We start from the raw sequence: 16,085 nt of genomic DNA on the forward strand, positions 1-16,085 counted from the left end.
TCCTCTTCCCTCCCTGCCCCATTTCATATTTATCCACTTAAAAAATTTATTCCTAAAAGTGTTCTGGTAAATATGATCAAACCAATGGCTAGTTATAACTGTAAGAAATTTGAGTTCCATTATAGTTAGGATAATTCTCTTTCCTAGGTTTGTGACAAAAACACTTTTAAATATGTAAGTGTGCTTTTAAACATTTAAAAATATGGCTTTGCACTGACTCCACAAGATTTTTAATATTCTAGTATTCTTCCAAGATATAAAATTTTTACTACCATTTTAACTTTTTATACTCTGCATATGAATTCTCTAGAAACTGAGTTAGACACCAAGAAAAAACCTGAAACAACTATGGACCAGAATCTCTCACTGAACTTAGACAATTTTTAAGTTTTCAACAAAATATTAGCATATTGTATTCACCAATAAATAAAAATACAACATGTCACAGATAAGTGGGGTTTATCTCAGGAATACAGTATTCATGGATTGGAAGATTCAATGTTGTAAAAATGTCAATCCTCCCCCAATGTATTCATAGTTTCAGTGTAATCCTAATCACAGTCATAGCAAGCTTTTTTGTTTAAATCAACAAACTGATTCCAAAATGTATATGGAAAAGCAAATGGACTAGAATAGCCAAAACAATTTTGAAAAAGAACAAAGTTGGAGGATGCACAGTATTGATTTCAAGACCCTAAAGCAATTAAGACATGGTGGTACTGGGGAAAGAGGAGAAACATAGATTACTGTGATAGAATATTGAGTCCAGAAATGGATACACACATACTTAATTTTTGACAAAGGTACAAATGCAAATCAGTGGTGCTGGAACTTGGACATACATGTTTAATTTAAAATGAAACTCTACCAATGCTTTGCATCACATACAAAAATTAATTCAAAATGGATCATAGACTTAATTTAAAAGCTAAAATTATTGAACTTCTGGTAGAAAATACAGGTGAAAAACTTCATGATTCTTCAATGACTTCTTAGATTTGACACAAAAAGTAAGATATGTAAAAGAAAAAAATGAAGAATTGACCTAGGTTAGGTGAGTTAGGTTAGCTGACTTCTGCTGCTAACCTTTTTATTTTTATTTTTTAAATTATTTTTTAAAGTTTATTTATGTTTGTATTCCCTACACCCAAAGTGGAGCTCAAATTCATGACCCTGAAATCTAGAGTCACATTTTCTTCCAACTGAGCCAGCCAGGTGCCCAGCTGGCAACCTTTTTTAACAAACTTAATGAAGGGGTACTCTGGCTAAGCCTCTGACTTCAGCTCAGGTCATGATTTCATGGTTTATGGGTTTGAGCCCCACGTTGGGCTCTACATTGATGACACAGAGCCTGCTTGGGATTCTCTATCTCCTCTCTCTCTGCCCCTCCTCGATTTGTGCTTTCTCGCTCTAAAAAATAAATAAACTTAAAAAAAAAACTTTTAAAAATAAAAAATTAAAAAAAAAAATTTTAATGAGTATACAAAGAATGATAGAATTAGCATTTACAGTGACTGATTCAGTGGCACCTGTCTGGCTCAGTCAGTAGAGCATGTGACCCCTGATCTTAGGGTTGTGAGTTCAAGCCCCACATTAGGCATAGAGCTTACTTGTTTGCTTACTTTCTCAATAAGTAAATTAATTAATTAATTGATTGATTAAATAACTTAATAAGTAAGTATAGAGGTTACTAAATAAACAAAATTATTGATTTGGGCAAAAGGTCTTTTTAAATTTTTTTTAAAGTTTATTTATTTTGAGAGAGAGAGAACGTGAGCTTTAGCAGTGAAGGGTAGAGAAAGGGGAAGAAGAAGAACTCAAAGCAGGCTCCATGCTGGCAATGTGGACTGAGTCATCCAGGTGTCCCAAGGCAAAGGGTCTTGAGTGGGTGCTAAAACCATGAAATGAAATGTTATTGTGGAACAGTATATTGATATGACCACGTAGATTGTTACTAATCTTTATCATTTGAAGTGCTCAGGACAGTCACCATCTTATCCAAGTCCAATTTCATATCCCTGACTCCATGAGAACTGGATATTTTGTGTCTCCTGGTGGGAGTAATATGAATTGTGCAGAAGCAGCGTTATCAAAAAATTGTTAAACCTGGATCTAACCAGGCCTTTAAACCTAACTTACATTTTATGGAAATATGGTAGAAAGAACAATGAGTTAAATTACGTCAGGAATAAAGCATCAGATAAATCCAGAATCAGACAAATTTGCTTGCCTGGAATTTTGAAAAACATCAGTGCAAAAGAGGATAAAAGACGGACATCCTTCTAGGACAAAAGAGAGATAACAGCCAAACAGTACTTGAATACTGATTTAGGTAGCAGGGGGCAGGTGAGGAAATTTCAAGGTAGACTGGCTATACTCAATGACATTGGAGAGTTTTTTTTCATTTTTTCTGAAGTGTAACAGCAGTGTGGTTAATTAGGAGAAAGTATTCTAGGGTATATTATGGTCAAGAGGTAAAGGGTCATGATGTCTGCAACTTAGTTTAAGAGTATACACACAAAAACAGGTTAAAAACGTTAATAATTGTCTCTAGATAATGTGTATGTGGCTGTGCATTACTATTGCTTTAAATTTTCTGCATGTTTGAAATTTTTCATAATAAAGGTGAATGTTTTTAGAACTCATTTAAGAGAAATACTATTTATGATGGCCTTATTATATGCAGTGCATTCCTATAGATCCTATTGATATCAGGCGTCTGTACTCCTGAGAATAACTTTTACCTCACTGTGTTTGACGTTACGTAACACCAGACTACTTTGAGAACCCTGGTAGAAAACAGCTCTGTGAACCGCTTTATCTTGTAAGGGTGTTTTTGAGACCGTGGCTTATTCCTATGAGTTCCTTTTTGGGAAAGATCAGACTTTAGGTTTCAGTAGCAAGAATAGTTGTGCTACCTCCGAGAAATTGGATTTTGGGCATGTTACAGACATTGAAGCAGGTAGGGGAGTGGAGCTCATGTTTTACTGGCTGCTAGAAAGCTCTGGCTAAGAAACCTTGGATCTCACTTGTGGTCCATCACTCATGGTGTGTTTCCTAACTGTGCTCTTGACCGGCTTCATCATCTTCCCTGTCTACCCTCACTTTCCCTGTAATTTGATTCCCTCACCTACTTTTGGTTGTGTTTATTTTGAAGATACTGTATGCCCAACAATGTTCTGGCCGTATTTATTAAAAGGGTTTAAAACAGTTTTTGATTTGAAAGTCACAACCTAAAAGACACATTTTTATGTTAGTATTATTAGTCATATAAGTTCTTGCTCCCAAATCTAGAGATTATTAATCCTGTCTAAGGGGTATTAATAGAAAATTTTAAAAATATATACTTTTAAATATAAATAGGATATAAAAATCCTGTTTTCTGGAGTAATACTGTTGTAACTATATTAGCACCACAACCTTATTTTGGAGGACGGGGTAATGCCGGGGAAGAACAAGGCCATTTCATGGAAATGGATTTTCAGCAGCAGTTAGAATTGTTATTCTTTTTAATAATTTAGATTTTGGGGCGTCTGGGTGGCTCAGTCGGTTGAGCATCTGACTTCAGCTCAGGTCATGATCTCTCCTGTTCGTGAGTTCGAGCCCCATGTCGGGCTCTGTGCTGACAGCTCAGAGCCTGGAGCCCACTTCAGATTCTGTCTCTCCCTCTCTCTGCCCCTCCCCTGCTCATGCTCTGTCTCTCTCTGTCTCAAAAATAAATAAACAAAAACAAAAACAAAAAAAAAATTTTTTTAAATAGTTTTTTAATTCTTTTTTTTTAATTAATGAAGGGAAGAAAAATATACCATTGTTTACCTTTAGCATTTCTTTTTTTTAACACTAAAAAAACATTTTTTTGATGTTTATTTATTTATGAGGGAGAGAGACAGAGCATGTGAGCAAGGGAGGGGCAGAGAGAGGGAGACAGAATCTGAAGCAGGCTCCAGGCTCTGAGCTGTCAGTACAGAGCCCGACGCAGGGCCCAAACCCATGAGCCATAACATCATGACCTGAGCCAAAGCTGGACCCTTAATGGACTGAGTCACCCAGGCGCCCCTACCTTTAGCATTTCTTAAAGAAATATGATGTACAAAAAAATCCTAATGAAAGTTATTAGTTATTTATTCTTGAGTGGTATTCAAATTCCTTTCTCCCATAATAGTATCTTCCCTCTATTAAATGGCACTTTATATTTTATACAATATTTTTCAGTATTACCATGTTGATACAGATATTATATTTGCAGTTTGCCTCTTGGGTGGTAATGTCCTCATCTAATTTCTTCTTGAGATTGCTGTATTATATTACAAAAGACGCATTGTCTGACAATAGAATGTTTACTGCAGGAATAACATTTACTAGTGTCTTTTGATACACCTTAAATTTATTCTGACTAAAAAAAAAAAAAGGTTGATAAACAAGGTTTTCTTCTTTAGCTAAGTTCCACCTAAGTTCAGTGGAATCTCATGAAGTTTTCTTCCTTCAAAGATCTGGAAAGTAGCTTGTTAAACAAAATGATCTTTAAAGGATTTTATACTTACAAAACTAAGTTTTAATTTTATATTTGGGCATGCATAAATCTGAACCTTAATAACCTATGATTTCTACCAGGAGGGATATGCTAAAATTAATTGCCAAAACAGGGTTAGTTGTAAACATAGGTGTGAGTAAGGTAAGATCGTCATCTTTGCTCCAGGCAGAATGGTTCCTAGAACTAGGATTAGCTTTCATCATTCAAATCTCTGGATTTTACTTTTTCTGGTTTGCCAAAATATGGTAAAACAGAAGTACGTAATTTTCTCTCTTTTTGCAACTATTTTTAAGTGAAAGTACCATGCATTTGTATTCTTACTCTCATTCATTTCTTAACACGTGAAAATCAAGTTTAATTTTGTAGTAGTGCCTGTTAGTCATGTGAACTCTCTACCACATCTCCATTTACACTGCTTCACACATCCCTCACAGGACAAGTTTCCACAAAGACCTGTTTTGTTCTACTGTCCGATCCACCCTGAAGAAACCAGTTGCCCAGCAATGTGCAGCTTTGTAAATCAAGATGAACTGGTCAGAAATTGGATACAGAAACAAACAAGAAACTAAATAATGCTCCCTGATTAACAAGCAGAGCGTGTTACATATAATAAAATTGCAATAACAAAATGTTTTGCATTCTAAGAATATTCTAGTTAGAAAGCTCCTATCACATTCATATTGTAGTCATAATTCAAGTCATTAGCTTGTTCCCATGACTCTTAGAGTTGGGCAAATACAAGTAATGCTTTAAAAAAATTTTTTTAGTGTTTATTTTTGAGAGAGAGAGAGAACGAGAAAGAGAGAGAGAGAGCAGGGGATGGTCAGAGAGGGAGACACAAGAATCAGAAGCAGGCTCCAGGCTCCAAGCTGTCAGCACAGAGCCTGATGCGGGGCTTGAACTCACAAACCATGAGATCATGACCTGAGCCAAAGTTGGTTGCTTACCAACTGAGCCACCCAGGCGTGTCCCCCCCCCCCCCCCCCCCCCCCGCCCCGCCATAAGTAATGCTTTTAGTAAGAAATTCCAGGCACCAGAGGGCAGTGAGAGCAAATGATGAGATGTAAACTTTAGTTCTGGGTATTCCTTAGCAAGCCTTATGTGGGACTGCTAAGTATCGAGTTTGATAAGAGTTTAGTATTGGACACAGATTTTCTTCTTTTTGGCAACAGGTAACAGACCACAATAAGCGAAGAATACAGCCTCATGTAGAATTTGTTTTTCTTTTTCTTTTTAAAATTTTTTTTAATGTTTATTTATTTTTGAGAGAGACAGAATGCGAGTGTGTTAGAGGCAGAGAGAGAGGGAGACACAGAATCCGAATCAGGCTCCAGGCTCCGAGCTGTCAGCACAGAGCCCGACGCAGGGCTCGAACCCACGAGCTGAGAGATCATGACCTGAGCCGAAGTGAGACGCTCAACTGACTGAGCCACCCAGGTGCCCCCAGAATTTGTTTTTCCAGGGACTCTACATCTAGGTTTGGGAGAAAGGAATACCCAACACACAATTCATAAGTAACAGAATATGTTTTTCACCACAGAAGTAAAATCAAACAAAACGTATTCACAGCTTAATTTATGATTTTTGAACATACCCTTGAAATATTTTCTCTTTGAGTAAATGTTGTGTCAAATTATTTTACCTTCTTATGTAGAACTTTAAAGAATACCAAGCAAGCACTGTTCAGTTTTTTTTTTTTTCAGATGATCTTTAAACATTGTGCTTTTGACTCAGCATCAGATAACCTCCCAAAGACTCTGCATCTTTTGTGATGCTTTTCTGTCTCCTCTTGAGAAATTAAAAAAGGAAACAAAGGAAGCAAAGAAAACATAAAATGACCTCTTCTCATTGTTTCAACAATAGGCAGAGACCAGGCCTGCAGAGCCAAAGTAAGATAGAGAATTCTCAGAGGACTTAGTGAGAATATAGTCTAGGTCCTGAATCACACGAATATATTATAAAATATAAAACTGGTGGGGAGAACACATGACACATTAAAATTTTTTTCATCCTCCTAATTTCCCAACACATTTTGAGAAGAAAACCCTAATAAAAATGGGGTTTTTCCCTCTCATAAAGCCCTTTTCCCACCACAGATATTCCCAGCACACATTTATTTTCTATTCTGAAGGAATCAGATTAGAAATCAGTTTTCTAAAACATTTTTTCTTTCTGTGAGAATACAGAATTACAGCTGAAGACTGTACCCTTTTGCTTCAAGCTGCTTCTCCCTGACACTCCTTTCTCAGGTATCCTGGTCTCTGCTCACACGCCTCCAGGTTGACAATTTGGGACTATAATTTCTCGGCGTATTTTCTTGTTTCTCAGTGGTAAAGTTCGAATTGTTGGAAACAGTAGGCTTAAAATATGAATTAGGTTTTTATTATTATATTTTCATTGAATGTAACCTACACGCAGTAAAATGCACATATCCTGTCTGTACAAATTTGAGTTTTAACACTTGTACACATCAGGGGGAGCCTGGGTAGCTCCATTGGTTCAGCATCTGGCTACAACTCAGGTCATGGTCTCACGGTTTGTGAGTTTGAGCCCCGCCATCAGCACAGAACCTGCTTCAGATTCTATGTCTCCCTCTCTTTCTGCCCCTTGCTTGCATTCTTTCTGTTTCTCTCTGAAAAGTAAATAAACATTCAACACACACACACACACACACACACACACACACACACACACACACACACACACTTGTGCACATCAGAATCAATGGGGAGGACTTTGTAAAATAGTCCTGCCGGGGTGCCTGGGTGGCTTAGTCAGTTAAGCTGCCAAGTCTTGATTTTGGCTCAGGTCATTGATCTCGCAGTTTGTGGGTTCAAACCCTGCATCAGACTCTGTCCTGACATTGCGGAGTCTGCTTGGTATTCTCTCTCTCTCTCCTTCTCTCTCAGCCCCTCCCCTGCGCTCTCTCTCTCTCAAAATAAATAAATCTAAAAACATATACTCCTGCCAAAAGGTTAATTCTGAGCTCCCCCTCATTAAGAATCTTTGCCTTTGTAAAAGAACCAACTTGAGTAATGCATGTAAAAATACATAGTGTAAAAAAACATACACATATTGTATCTTAAAATATTACACCGATTAAATTTAGGTTACTATTTTATTATTAATTAATTGATTCATTTATTAATGTATATTTATTTTTGAGAGAGAAGCAGAGAGTGAGCAGGGGAGGGGCACAGAGGGAGGGAGACACAGAATCCCAAGCAGGCTTCAGGCTCTGAGCTGTCAACACAGAGCCCAAGTTAGGGCTCGAACTCATGGACTGCGAGATCATGACCTGAGCTGAAGTCGGAGGCTTACCTGATTGAGCCACCCAGGCGCTCCATAGGTTACTATTTTAAAAAAAACTTAAATTTCTCATGTGCCTTTTTCATGGGTTTGCAATGCTGGCTCACAAGTGAAATTTTTAATTTGTTTTTCTGTTTGTTTTTAAGAAAATTAATGCAAAGCTTCATGATGGAGTTTGTCAGCGCTGTAAAGAAGTTCTTGAATGGCGTGTAAAATACAGCAAATATAAACCATTGTCAAAGCCTAAAAAATGGTGAGTTATATTTCTTAATTACTTTATCAATAATATATGTATCATAGTTTATTCCTGCTTTATAAAGTGGATTCATCCTTGTCCACCCCATTCTCCTATAAATAATGTACCATTTTTATGGGTTCTTATTCATAAAAGATGGGTTAGGGAAGAGAGGAGAGAGTTTGTTTTGCAAAATTCTGTCTCCCATTAACCAGGTAATAATATTTATTGTGGATCATCTTTACCAAAGTTGACCAAAGTCTTGAAAGGAGTCTGATGTTTTTATTTTTATTTTTACGTTTTGAGTATAGCTGACTCACAATGTTACATTAGTTTCAGGGGTACAACGCAGTGATTCCTCAAGTTTATACATTATGCTGTGATCTCAAGTGTAGCTTTCATCTGTCACCCGGGGAGGGGGGTGTGTGTCCTTTTTTTCTTTAAATTTTTTTTATGTTTATTTATTTTGGATAGACAGAGATAGAGCACAAGTGGGGGAGGGGCGGAGAGAGAAGGATACACAGAATCAGAAGCAGGCTCCAGGCTCTGAGCTGTCAGCACAGAGCCTGACCGTGGGCTCAAACTCACAAACCGCAAGATCATGACCTGAGCCAAAGTCAGATGCTTAACTGACTGAGCCACCCAGGCGCCCCAGGGGTGTGACCTTTTAATTCTATCCATGAAGATTACTGAAATGGTTTAGATCGAGTATCAAATAAATTGCTAGACTGATAACCTATGGTTTCATTTCTTTGAAGATTTGGGTGCAAATGAAAAGGTACTGGACTTTGTTTCTCATCCCTCAGTACCTTACCCTTTTTCTATAATTCTGGGATTCTCTTTTATCAGCCTATGTACATCCTGGTGCTGCTCCCTTATATCCTTTAGCTCAACTGAGTAAGAATCATACTGGGGGATAATTGCTGCTTAAAAGAGAAAAGTGATTATTTTAAATATAAAAATTAACATTAATATGTGCAGTAGTTTTTTTACACATATACTATGAGTTTTAATTTAGTAGTCTATATAGTAGATCTTTGAAACACATTTGCTCCTTGTTGCTTTATTTTTCTTTTAGCTATTCAGTAGTTGTATGTTCCTTCAATGTATTCATTTCTTTTTCCTTTATGGGAAGAAGTGTTACCTGAAGTATGGAGGGCTCAAGCTATTGTTTTCTTGAGAATATTTGACATTTTTGAATGTTTTAGTTTGGGCAATTTATTTTGCGTAAAATACTCCTTTTAATACTGAGAGGTAAAAGCCTTTAGGTAGGATAGTCTGACTTCAGCTATTTAGATTTTTTTTCCTGTTTACTCTTTGAGAGCAGAACACCCAAGTCGTTCATGGGTGTAATTGACCCCCTTTTCAATAGATACATGAGCTTCTCTCTCCTCTTCTTCAGTCATTTCCTCATGTTCTTCAGCATTTCCTTCCAAAAGAAGATACTTTTAAACAAATCTGATGAGTTTTATGCTAACTGGCCCAAATTAGCAGTAGAGAATTTGGCAACTGTTTGTACTATCCAATGCTAAATTTCCATGAATGAATTAGCTGTGTTTTCTACTGTGTTCTCTATAGCTGGTTGTGCTATAAACCATGTAGTTTTAGTTTATAGGCTTACTATAAGATTTGTAGCTTTCTAGAAGCACCTGTCTGGCTCAGTCGATGGAGCATGCAACTCTATCTTAGGCTTGTGAGTTTGAGCCGCACATTGGGTTGTAGAGATTACTTAAAAAAAAAAAAAAATCTTAAAAAAAAGTGATTTCTAAGTGTTGGTGTAACTTTGAGCGTCTGGTTGGCTCATTCAGAAGAGCATGTGACTCTTGATCTTGGGGTCATGAGTTTGAGCCCCAAGTTGGGTATAGGAATTACTTAAGTAAATTTAAATTAAAAAAAAATAATAATAATCTTAAAAAAAAAAAAAAGGAAAAGAAAAAAAAAAGAATGGTTGGATTTGGACATCTAGACCCAAAGGTTAGCAATTCTGGCCTGTCTTGGAGTCATTGAGGTGAAGGAAACTCATGATAATGTTGTCATTACCTAGGTAGTACAGTGACCCAGAGCCCTTTGAGAAACTTCAGGTGGGTCAGGAGATGAAGGCTAAGAGGACCTCAGGAGTTGCTGTTCCACATCACCCTAAGGCAGATGGGGTTAGCCACAGAATAGCTAACGATGAGTGCAAAATAAAGGAAACATATTACTGTGTAAATACCTGATTACAGATAACAAGACATTCAAGCCTAATGGAAGATCTTTAGGAATAAAGAAGCCCAAGCTAATGTAGAACAAATGATTACTTATAAGAGACTAAGAAACTGCTAGTTAAAACAAGGTCTGAACATGTTCTGTAGGAAGTCACCAGCCTGGCCCAGAACATCTTGAATTTCAGATTACACCAAACACATGACACATTAGGCATTTTGGAAAGCCTAGCCTTCTGACTCCAACCCAGGATTGGGAGTGTCGTAGAGAGTATAACTCACCTATATCCACGTGGCTTTTCTCTGCATATTAACACTTTACCAACATTGTAAGTGACTTAAGTCCACTGATGAAAGGTATTCATGGTAACATAACTTGTTCAGAAATTTTGAATGTTTTGTTCAAGTTGATCTCACTTAGACGTTAAATTTGTCCTTTGTCAGGATCTATATAAGAGGTTTTCTTTGACACTGGATGTGTCTTTTGTGGAAAGATTCATTTTCCAGCACCCTGAACATTGTCATTGGTTAAAGTGTTGAATATTCCTTGTCTAGCTGTTTCTTGCCACAGATTATGTAACCAAATGATGTACATAGGGGAAAGTTCAACCAAACGTAAAATTTAAGAAGAGGGAGGCTATTTATAGGTGACATCTCTTTTGGAATGAAGTAGTGTTCTGAATTTTGGGAAAATCGAAGCCCTTTTATCTCATTCATTATACTTGTAAATTACCAAAACCACACACAGTTAGCAAATTTCCATTGCCCATGGTATCTAACCCCAAATTTTAGACCCAAAAAAGAGTTAGACATCTAAACTCCTCCAGGTTATCTATTTTGATGATGGAAGCAAAAATTGTGTTATATTTGCACTTGGCAGAAAATGTTTCATGTTTCCTTTTCCTTTTCAGTGAGGTGATATGCTATGGGACTTTTATAAGCATGTTCTTTATGACAGTTTCTCCTAATTACTGAAAACGACCCTGGGCTGTTCCTTGAGACTTTTCAGAAAAGACTAGATGTCCTCACCAGAGCTAGAAGAGGGAAGAGTTGAAACTGTATTTGCTGGAGGGGAATGGGATGAGGGGATAAAAATGCAGGTTGCCTGTTAGTGTGATGTTCACATACTGGTACTACCCTTTGATGTAAGGTAATTTTAACTATCATTGAATGCTCAGATCTTCAGGTCTTTATAGAAATGAAGTGAAAGGCTCATAAAGAGAATGCTCAGCTTTTCACAGCTTTTCTTCTCTGTAAAAGAGCTAAGATTAACCACCACCCTGTTTTATGCCAATCGGAGGTGAAGGCGATTCTGTGGAAGGATCCCCCACTCCTTTTGGCTTGTATTTTGATCTTAAGGCAAGTACCTGCTCCTCTCTGGTGGAGGGCTTCTATGGTGCTATACCAACATCTCCCGTGATACCCAAATGGTAGAATTCTTATTAGGCTTAAAGATTACTTACAAATGTAAGAATTGTGGATGAGGACAAGTCTAAATCTTTTTGTATAAAACCTCATTGTTCAAGGGCCCTGTTTTTGACTTTTGAAAAAGAAACCTATTCATTACCATGCCTGGTCAGTCCCAAGTCGTTCATGGATCCTTTAAATAACCTTGGTGTGGAGCTGACTTATTGGAAGGGCAAGAGGTCTTACAAATATTGAATGATTTCTTAAAGAAGAAAGGAGTCTTGACATTTTTTACTTAAAATTCATTTCTTGACATTATTTTCCAGGTATAGTGGAAATACAGATAGGTAAAAGACTATCCCCTTCCTCAAGATAAGAAACAAAAGAGGCTTTTTTTTTTTCCTCCTATTTTCTGGGCTCAGAGGGATTAAATGTTTTACCCAAGATCAGAAAGTTCAGATTCAAATGCAAATTGATTCCATTCCAAAGCCGTGTTGTCCTGTTCTCCTACAGTGATTTCTCATTCTTGTATTATTCATTCAAAAAGTCCTCTTCCCTTCATCTGAGCCCAAAGCTGTATTAATTTTTATAGTTACCTATCTTGTTTATGGATGTTATCCACTGCTGAATACAACGTATAAAACTTTATTTACTCATTCATTCATTCATTCATTTATTTTTAAGTAAGCTCTATATCCAACGTGGGGCTTGAACTCAGGACCCTGAGATCAGAAATTGCATGCTCTATTAAGTGGGCCAGCCAGGCATCTAGACAAATAGATTTTATGTTCAGGCACTGAAAAGCCTATTTTAGTATCTAGAAACTTCTTACACCTTGTGTTTCAAGTAACCAAGAAGCCTTTTTCAGCTATTAATTTAGAAGCGTTATAGGTAAATACCCATATTTCTGTTAGAATCTGTAGCCTGCCTCTTTTCTCTTCATAACAGAAAAGTTTACCAAGAATATAGTGTGAGCTTATGTTTAACGTTACCATAGTAACCAAAGAGAGGGAGAAGCTGGTATAAAACAGCAACAGGCCACAACAAATTGGGGTCTGACTTTAGAAGTTGACTGAGTTATGGGGCGCCTGGCTGGCTCAGTCAGTCAAGCATCTGACTTCGGCTCGGGTTGTGATCTCACGGTTCATGAGTTCAAGCCCCACGTTGGGCTCTGTGCTGCCAGCTCAGAGTCTGGAGCCTGCTTCGCATTCTGTGTCTCCCTCTCTCTCTGCCTCTCCCCCGCTCATGCTCTGTCTCTCTCTGTCAAAAATAAAGATAAACATTAAAAAAAAAAAATTAAAAAAAAAAAAAGAAGTGGACTAAGTCCTCTGTATTAGCAGTTCTCAACCGGGAGGGGAGGATTTTACCCCCAAGGGGATATTTGGCAATATTTGGAGTCGTTTTTGATTGACTAGAAGATTTGGGTGTAGCGATTCCTTAAAAATCAAATATTTTAAAAGTGGATTTCATCCTAAAAAATATTTTAAGTGAGGGGAAGAACGGGTGTAACATGCCTTGCACCCAGCATTGCTCTAGGGATGTCTTGGTCTAAGAGTTTCAGGACACGTGGGTGCTTAAAATGCTGTTTGCTTTTAAATGGAAGTCACTACCCCTGGTTCTCACATCTAGGTTTTTAGCAGAAATTATCTAATTGATAACTTTTAAGATTTATTGCCTCACTGTAGCCCTTAACTCTTCATATTTCATTGCATTAAATAAGTGAATTCTCCTCTATGTCACCTCTACTCAAATGTGTTCCTTGGCCCAGAGTTTGGATAAACTAGTATTTTAAAAAAGAATTATTTCACATAAATGTTTCAAGGGCTCCTGCCAGGAGGAGTTGAGTCTCCAGCAGCAGGAGCCTAAGTGGAGTTTTGTCCCCAGGAAGTTCTGCTTTTGTATGGCTCCTGTAGTGGGTGAGGGAGTGGGGGTGGGGATGAGGTTCTCTAAACTGTGGGAGAAAACGAAAAGTAACCCTGTTTGGGGGAAAAGGGGGAGGAGGAGAGGCTCCTAGGCGGGTCAAGCCACCCTGTTGGCTTGCTCCTCTCACCATATGCTTGTTTTCTCTTTGCCACCAAGCTTTTTTTCTGACCAAATTAGCCAAACTAAGACCTTCAAGATAATCTTGTACAGCAGGGCTGTTCTTTTTAAAGTTATCTATCTATCTATCTGTCTATTTTTGTGGTGGTGTAAAAAACAAATAACGTAAAATTTACTGTTTTAATCATTTGTGAGCGCACAGCTCAGTGGAGTGAAGCGTGTTCCCACTGCTGTGCGGCAGATATCCAAAACATTTCGTCTTGCAGGTTTGATCTCTACACCTATTAAACAATGATCCTCTTCCCCCACCCTCCGGCCCCCGCTCCTTCGGCTCTTGGTAGCCATCCTTCTAGTTTCTGTCGCTGTGAATTTGACTACTTGAAATACCTCGTATACATGGAATCATAACAGTGTTTGTCCTTTTGTGACTGGCTTATCTCTGCGTAATGTTCTCCAGGCTCCTTGTTATAACATGAGACAGAATTCCCTTCTTTTTTAAGGCTGGGTAATATTCCATTGAATGTTGGTGTATGTGTGTATATCACTACATTTTGTTTTTCATTCACCTGTTGACGGACACTTAAGTTGCTTCTGCCTCTTGGCTGTTGTGAATACTGCTATGAGCCTTATCATGCAAATACCTCTTCCAGACGCTGCTTTCAATTTTTTTGCATATATACCCAGAAGTGGGATTGCTGGATTATATGGTAGTTCTATTTTTAATGGTCTAATTTAATTGTTTTAATCTTCATACCTTTTTTTTAATAGTGATTGCACCATTTTACAGTCTTACCAACAGTGCCCAAGGATTCCATTTTCTCTGTATCTTTGCCAACATTTGTTTGCAGTTTTTTTTAAATAGCACCTTTCACATGTAAGGCACTGGGCTGTATACTCTAGAAGATACCGAAATGAATCTCCAACACCAGGGAGTTTTTGATCTATTAGGAGAGACAGGCCTACAAATAATTCTTGGGCAGATTGTGAGAAGGCTAGTTATAAGTAAAAGGTGAGAGATACACGGTGAGACTGCAGAGGAATAATAAAATGAAAACAGGAGAGATAGATCTAGAAAAGATAGGAATTAAAGGTAAAAGAGTGCTGTAAACTATGCTTATAGGAAACCCTGTGAGGAAGTCACCAGAGAATGGAGGGAAAATGAACAAGAATCCCATGTTCCCTTTGACAGATAATGCGGATAATCTCAAGCTATCTCTATATGTAGTATTGTCTTTGGGTTCCACATAGATTGTCATTTGTTCAGGGACAGCTGGCTGGTTCACACTCAGTCAGAGGAGTGTGAGACTCAGGCTTGGGATTGTGAGTTCCAGCCCCACATTGGGCATAGACATTACTTAAAGAAAAACAAAACAAAACAAAACAAAACAAAACATAGGGGTGGCTGACTGGCTCAGTGGGTAGAGCCATTCAACTCTGATCTCAGGGTCGTGAGTTCAAGCCCCACCTTGGGAGTGAAGTTTACTTAAAAAATAAATAAATAAATAAAATTTAAAAAAGACTAAACATTGTTACATACTACAGTATTATCAGTCCCTTCATGTTAACAATGTGTGACAATTAGCTATATAGTTAGGGTTCTTTGCTTCTATTCTTCAGCTCCAGCATTTCTTATAATAGGTTGAGGCTCTGATGGTTAATCAGTGATATGAGAGTTGTGGAACCACATTCCAGGAGTATTAAAATGTCCTAGAGTGGAGTTTTGGTCACAGGTTGCTTTTCATGGGATATCGAAGTGTATGGTGACTATAAACCCTGGCTTTATTCTTGCCCAGAACCTCGGTCCTTAATATTTAAATGTCAAGTGGAGAGTTTTCATGACTGTCACCAGTTGTTCACCTGTTCATGAAACCTACTTTTTGACATTAATATTGATTGATACAGCAAACTTTGATGGAAAATTGCCTGCTCTAAAGTGTAATAATTTCCATTTTCTCTTTTTTTCTAAATTTACTCTTGGTCAGAGGGTGAATGCTTTGTACTCTTCTAAGAATTGTTTGAAGCAAATTTAGGGGCCCCTGGGTGGCTCAGTCAATTGAACCTCGTCCTCATGGTTTTGGCTCAGGTCAGTGGAGCCTTTGACTGTGGAGCCTGCTTAAGACTCTCTCTCTCTCTCTCTCTCTCTCTCTCTCTGTCTCTCTGTCTCTGTCTCTCTGTCCCCCCACTCCCTCCCTCTGCCCCTCTCCCCTGTTGACGTGCTCTCTCTCAAATTAAAAAAAAAAAAGCATTGTTCTAATCAAATCTACGTTGGTGAGAAGAGGTAGTAGAATCTCTCCACTTATTTTTTATTTTTAGTTTTTAAATTTTTTTTATTTTTGAGAGAGAGAGAGAGAGTGCAAGTTGG

General features: G+C 37.8%; 1 protein-coding gene across 3 annotated transcripts in view; it reads left to right on the forward strand.

The window, feature by feature from the left end:
* Positions 1–16,085, forward strand: part of CD4H9orf85 (chromosome D4 C9orf85 homolog) — a 126,088-nt gene that overhangs the window by 29,940 nt on the left and 80,063 nt on the right. For all 3 annotated transcript variants that reach the window (XR_009603170.3, XM_060610073.3, XM_060610072.1), the window contains exon 2: positions 7,987–8,093. Coding sequence is in view for 2 of the 3 variants with exons in the window: in XM_060610073.3 (XP_060466056.1) it covers positions 7,987–8,093 (107 nt within the window). In the remaining variant the exon portion in view is untranslated. The remainder of the gene's footprint in view (positions 1–7,986; positions 8,094–16,085) is intronic.

This window comes from Panthera onca, chromosome D4 (assembly GCF_046562875.1).
Source record: "Panthera onca isolate mPanOnc1 chromosome D4, mPanOnc1 haplotype 2, whole genome shotgun sequence".
Classification (NCBI taxonomy): domain Eukaryota; kingdom Metazoa; phylum Chordata; class Mammalia; order Carnivora; family Felidae; genus Panthera; species Panthera onca.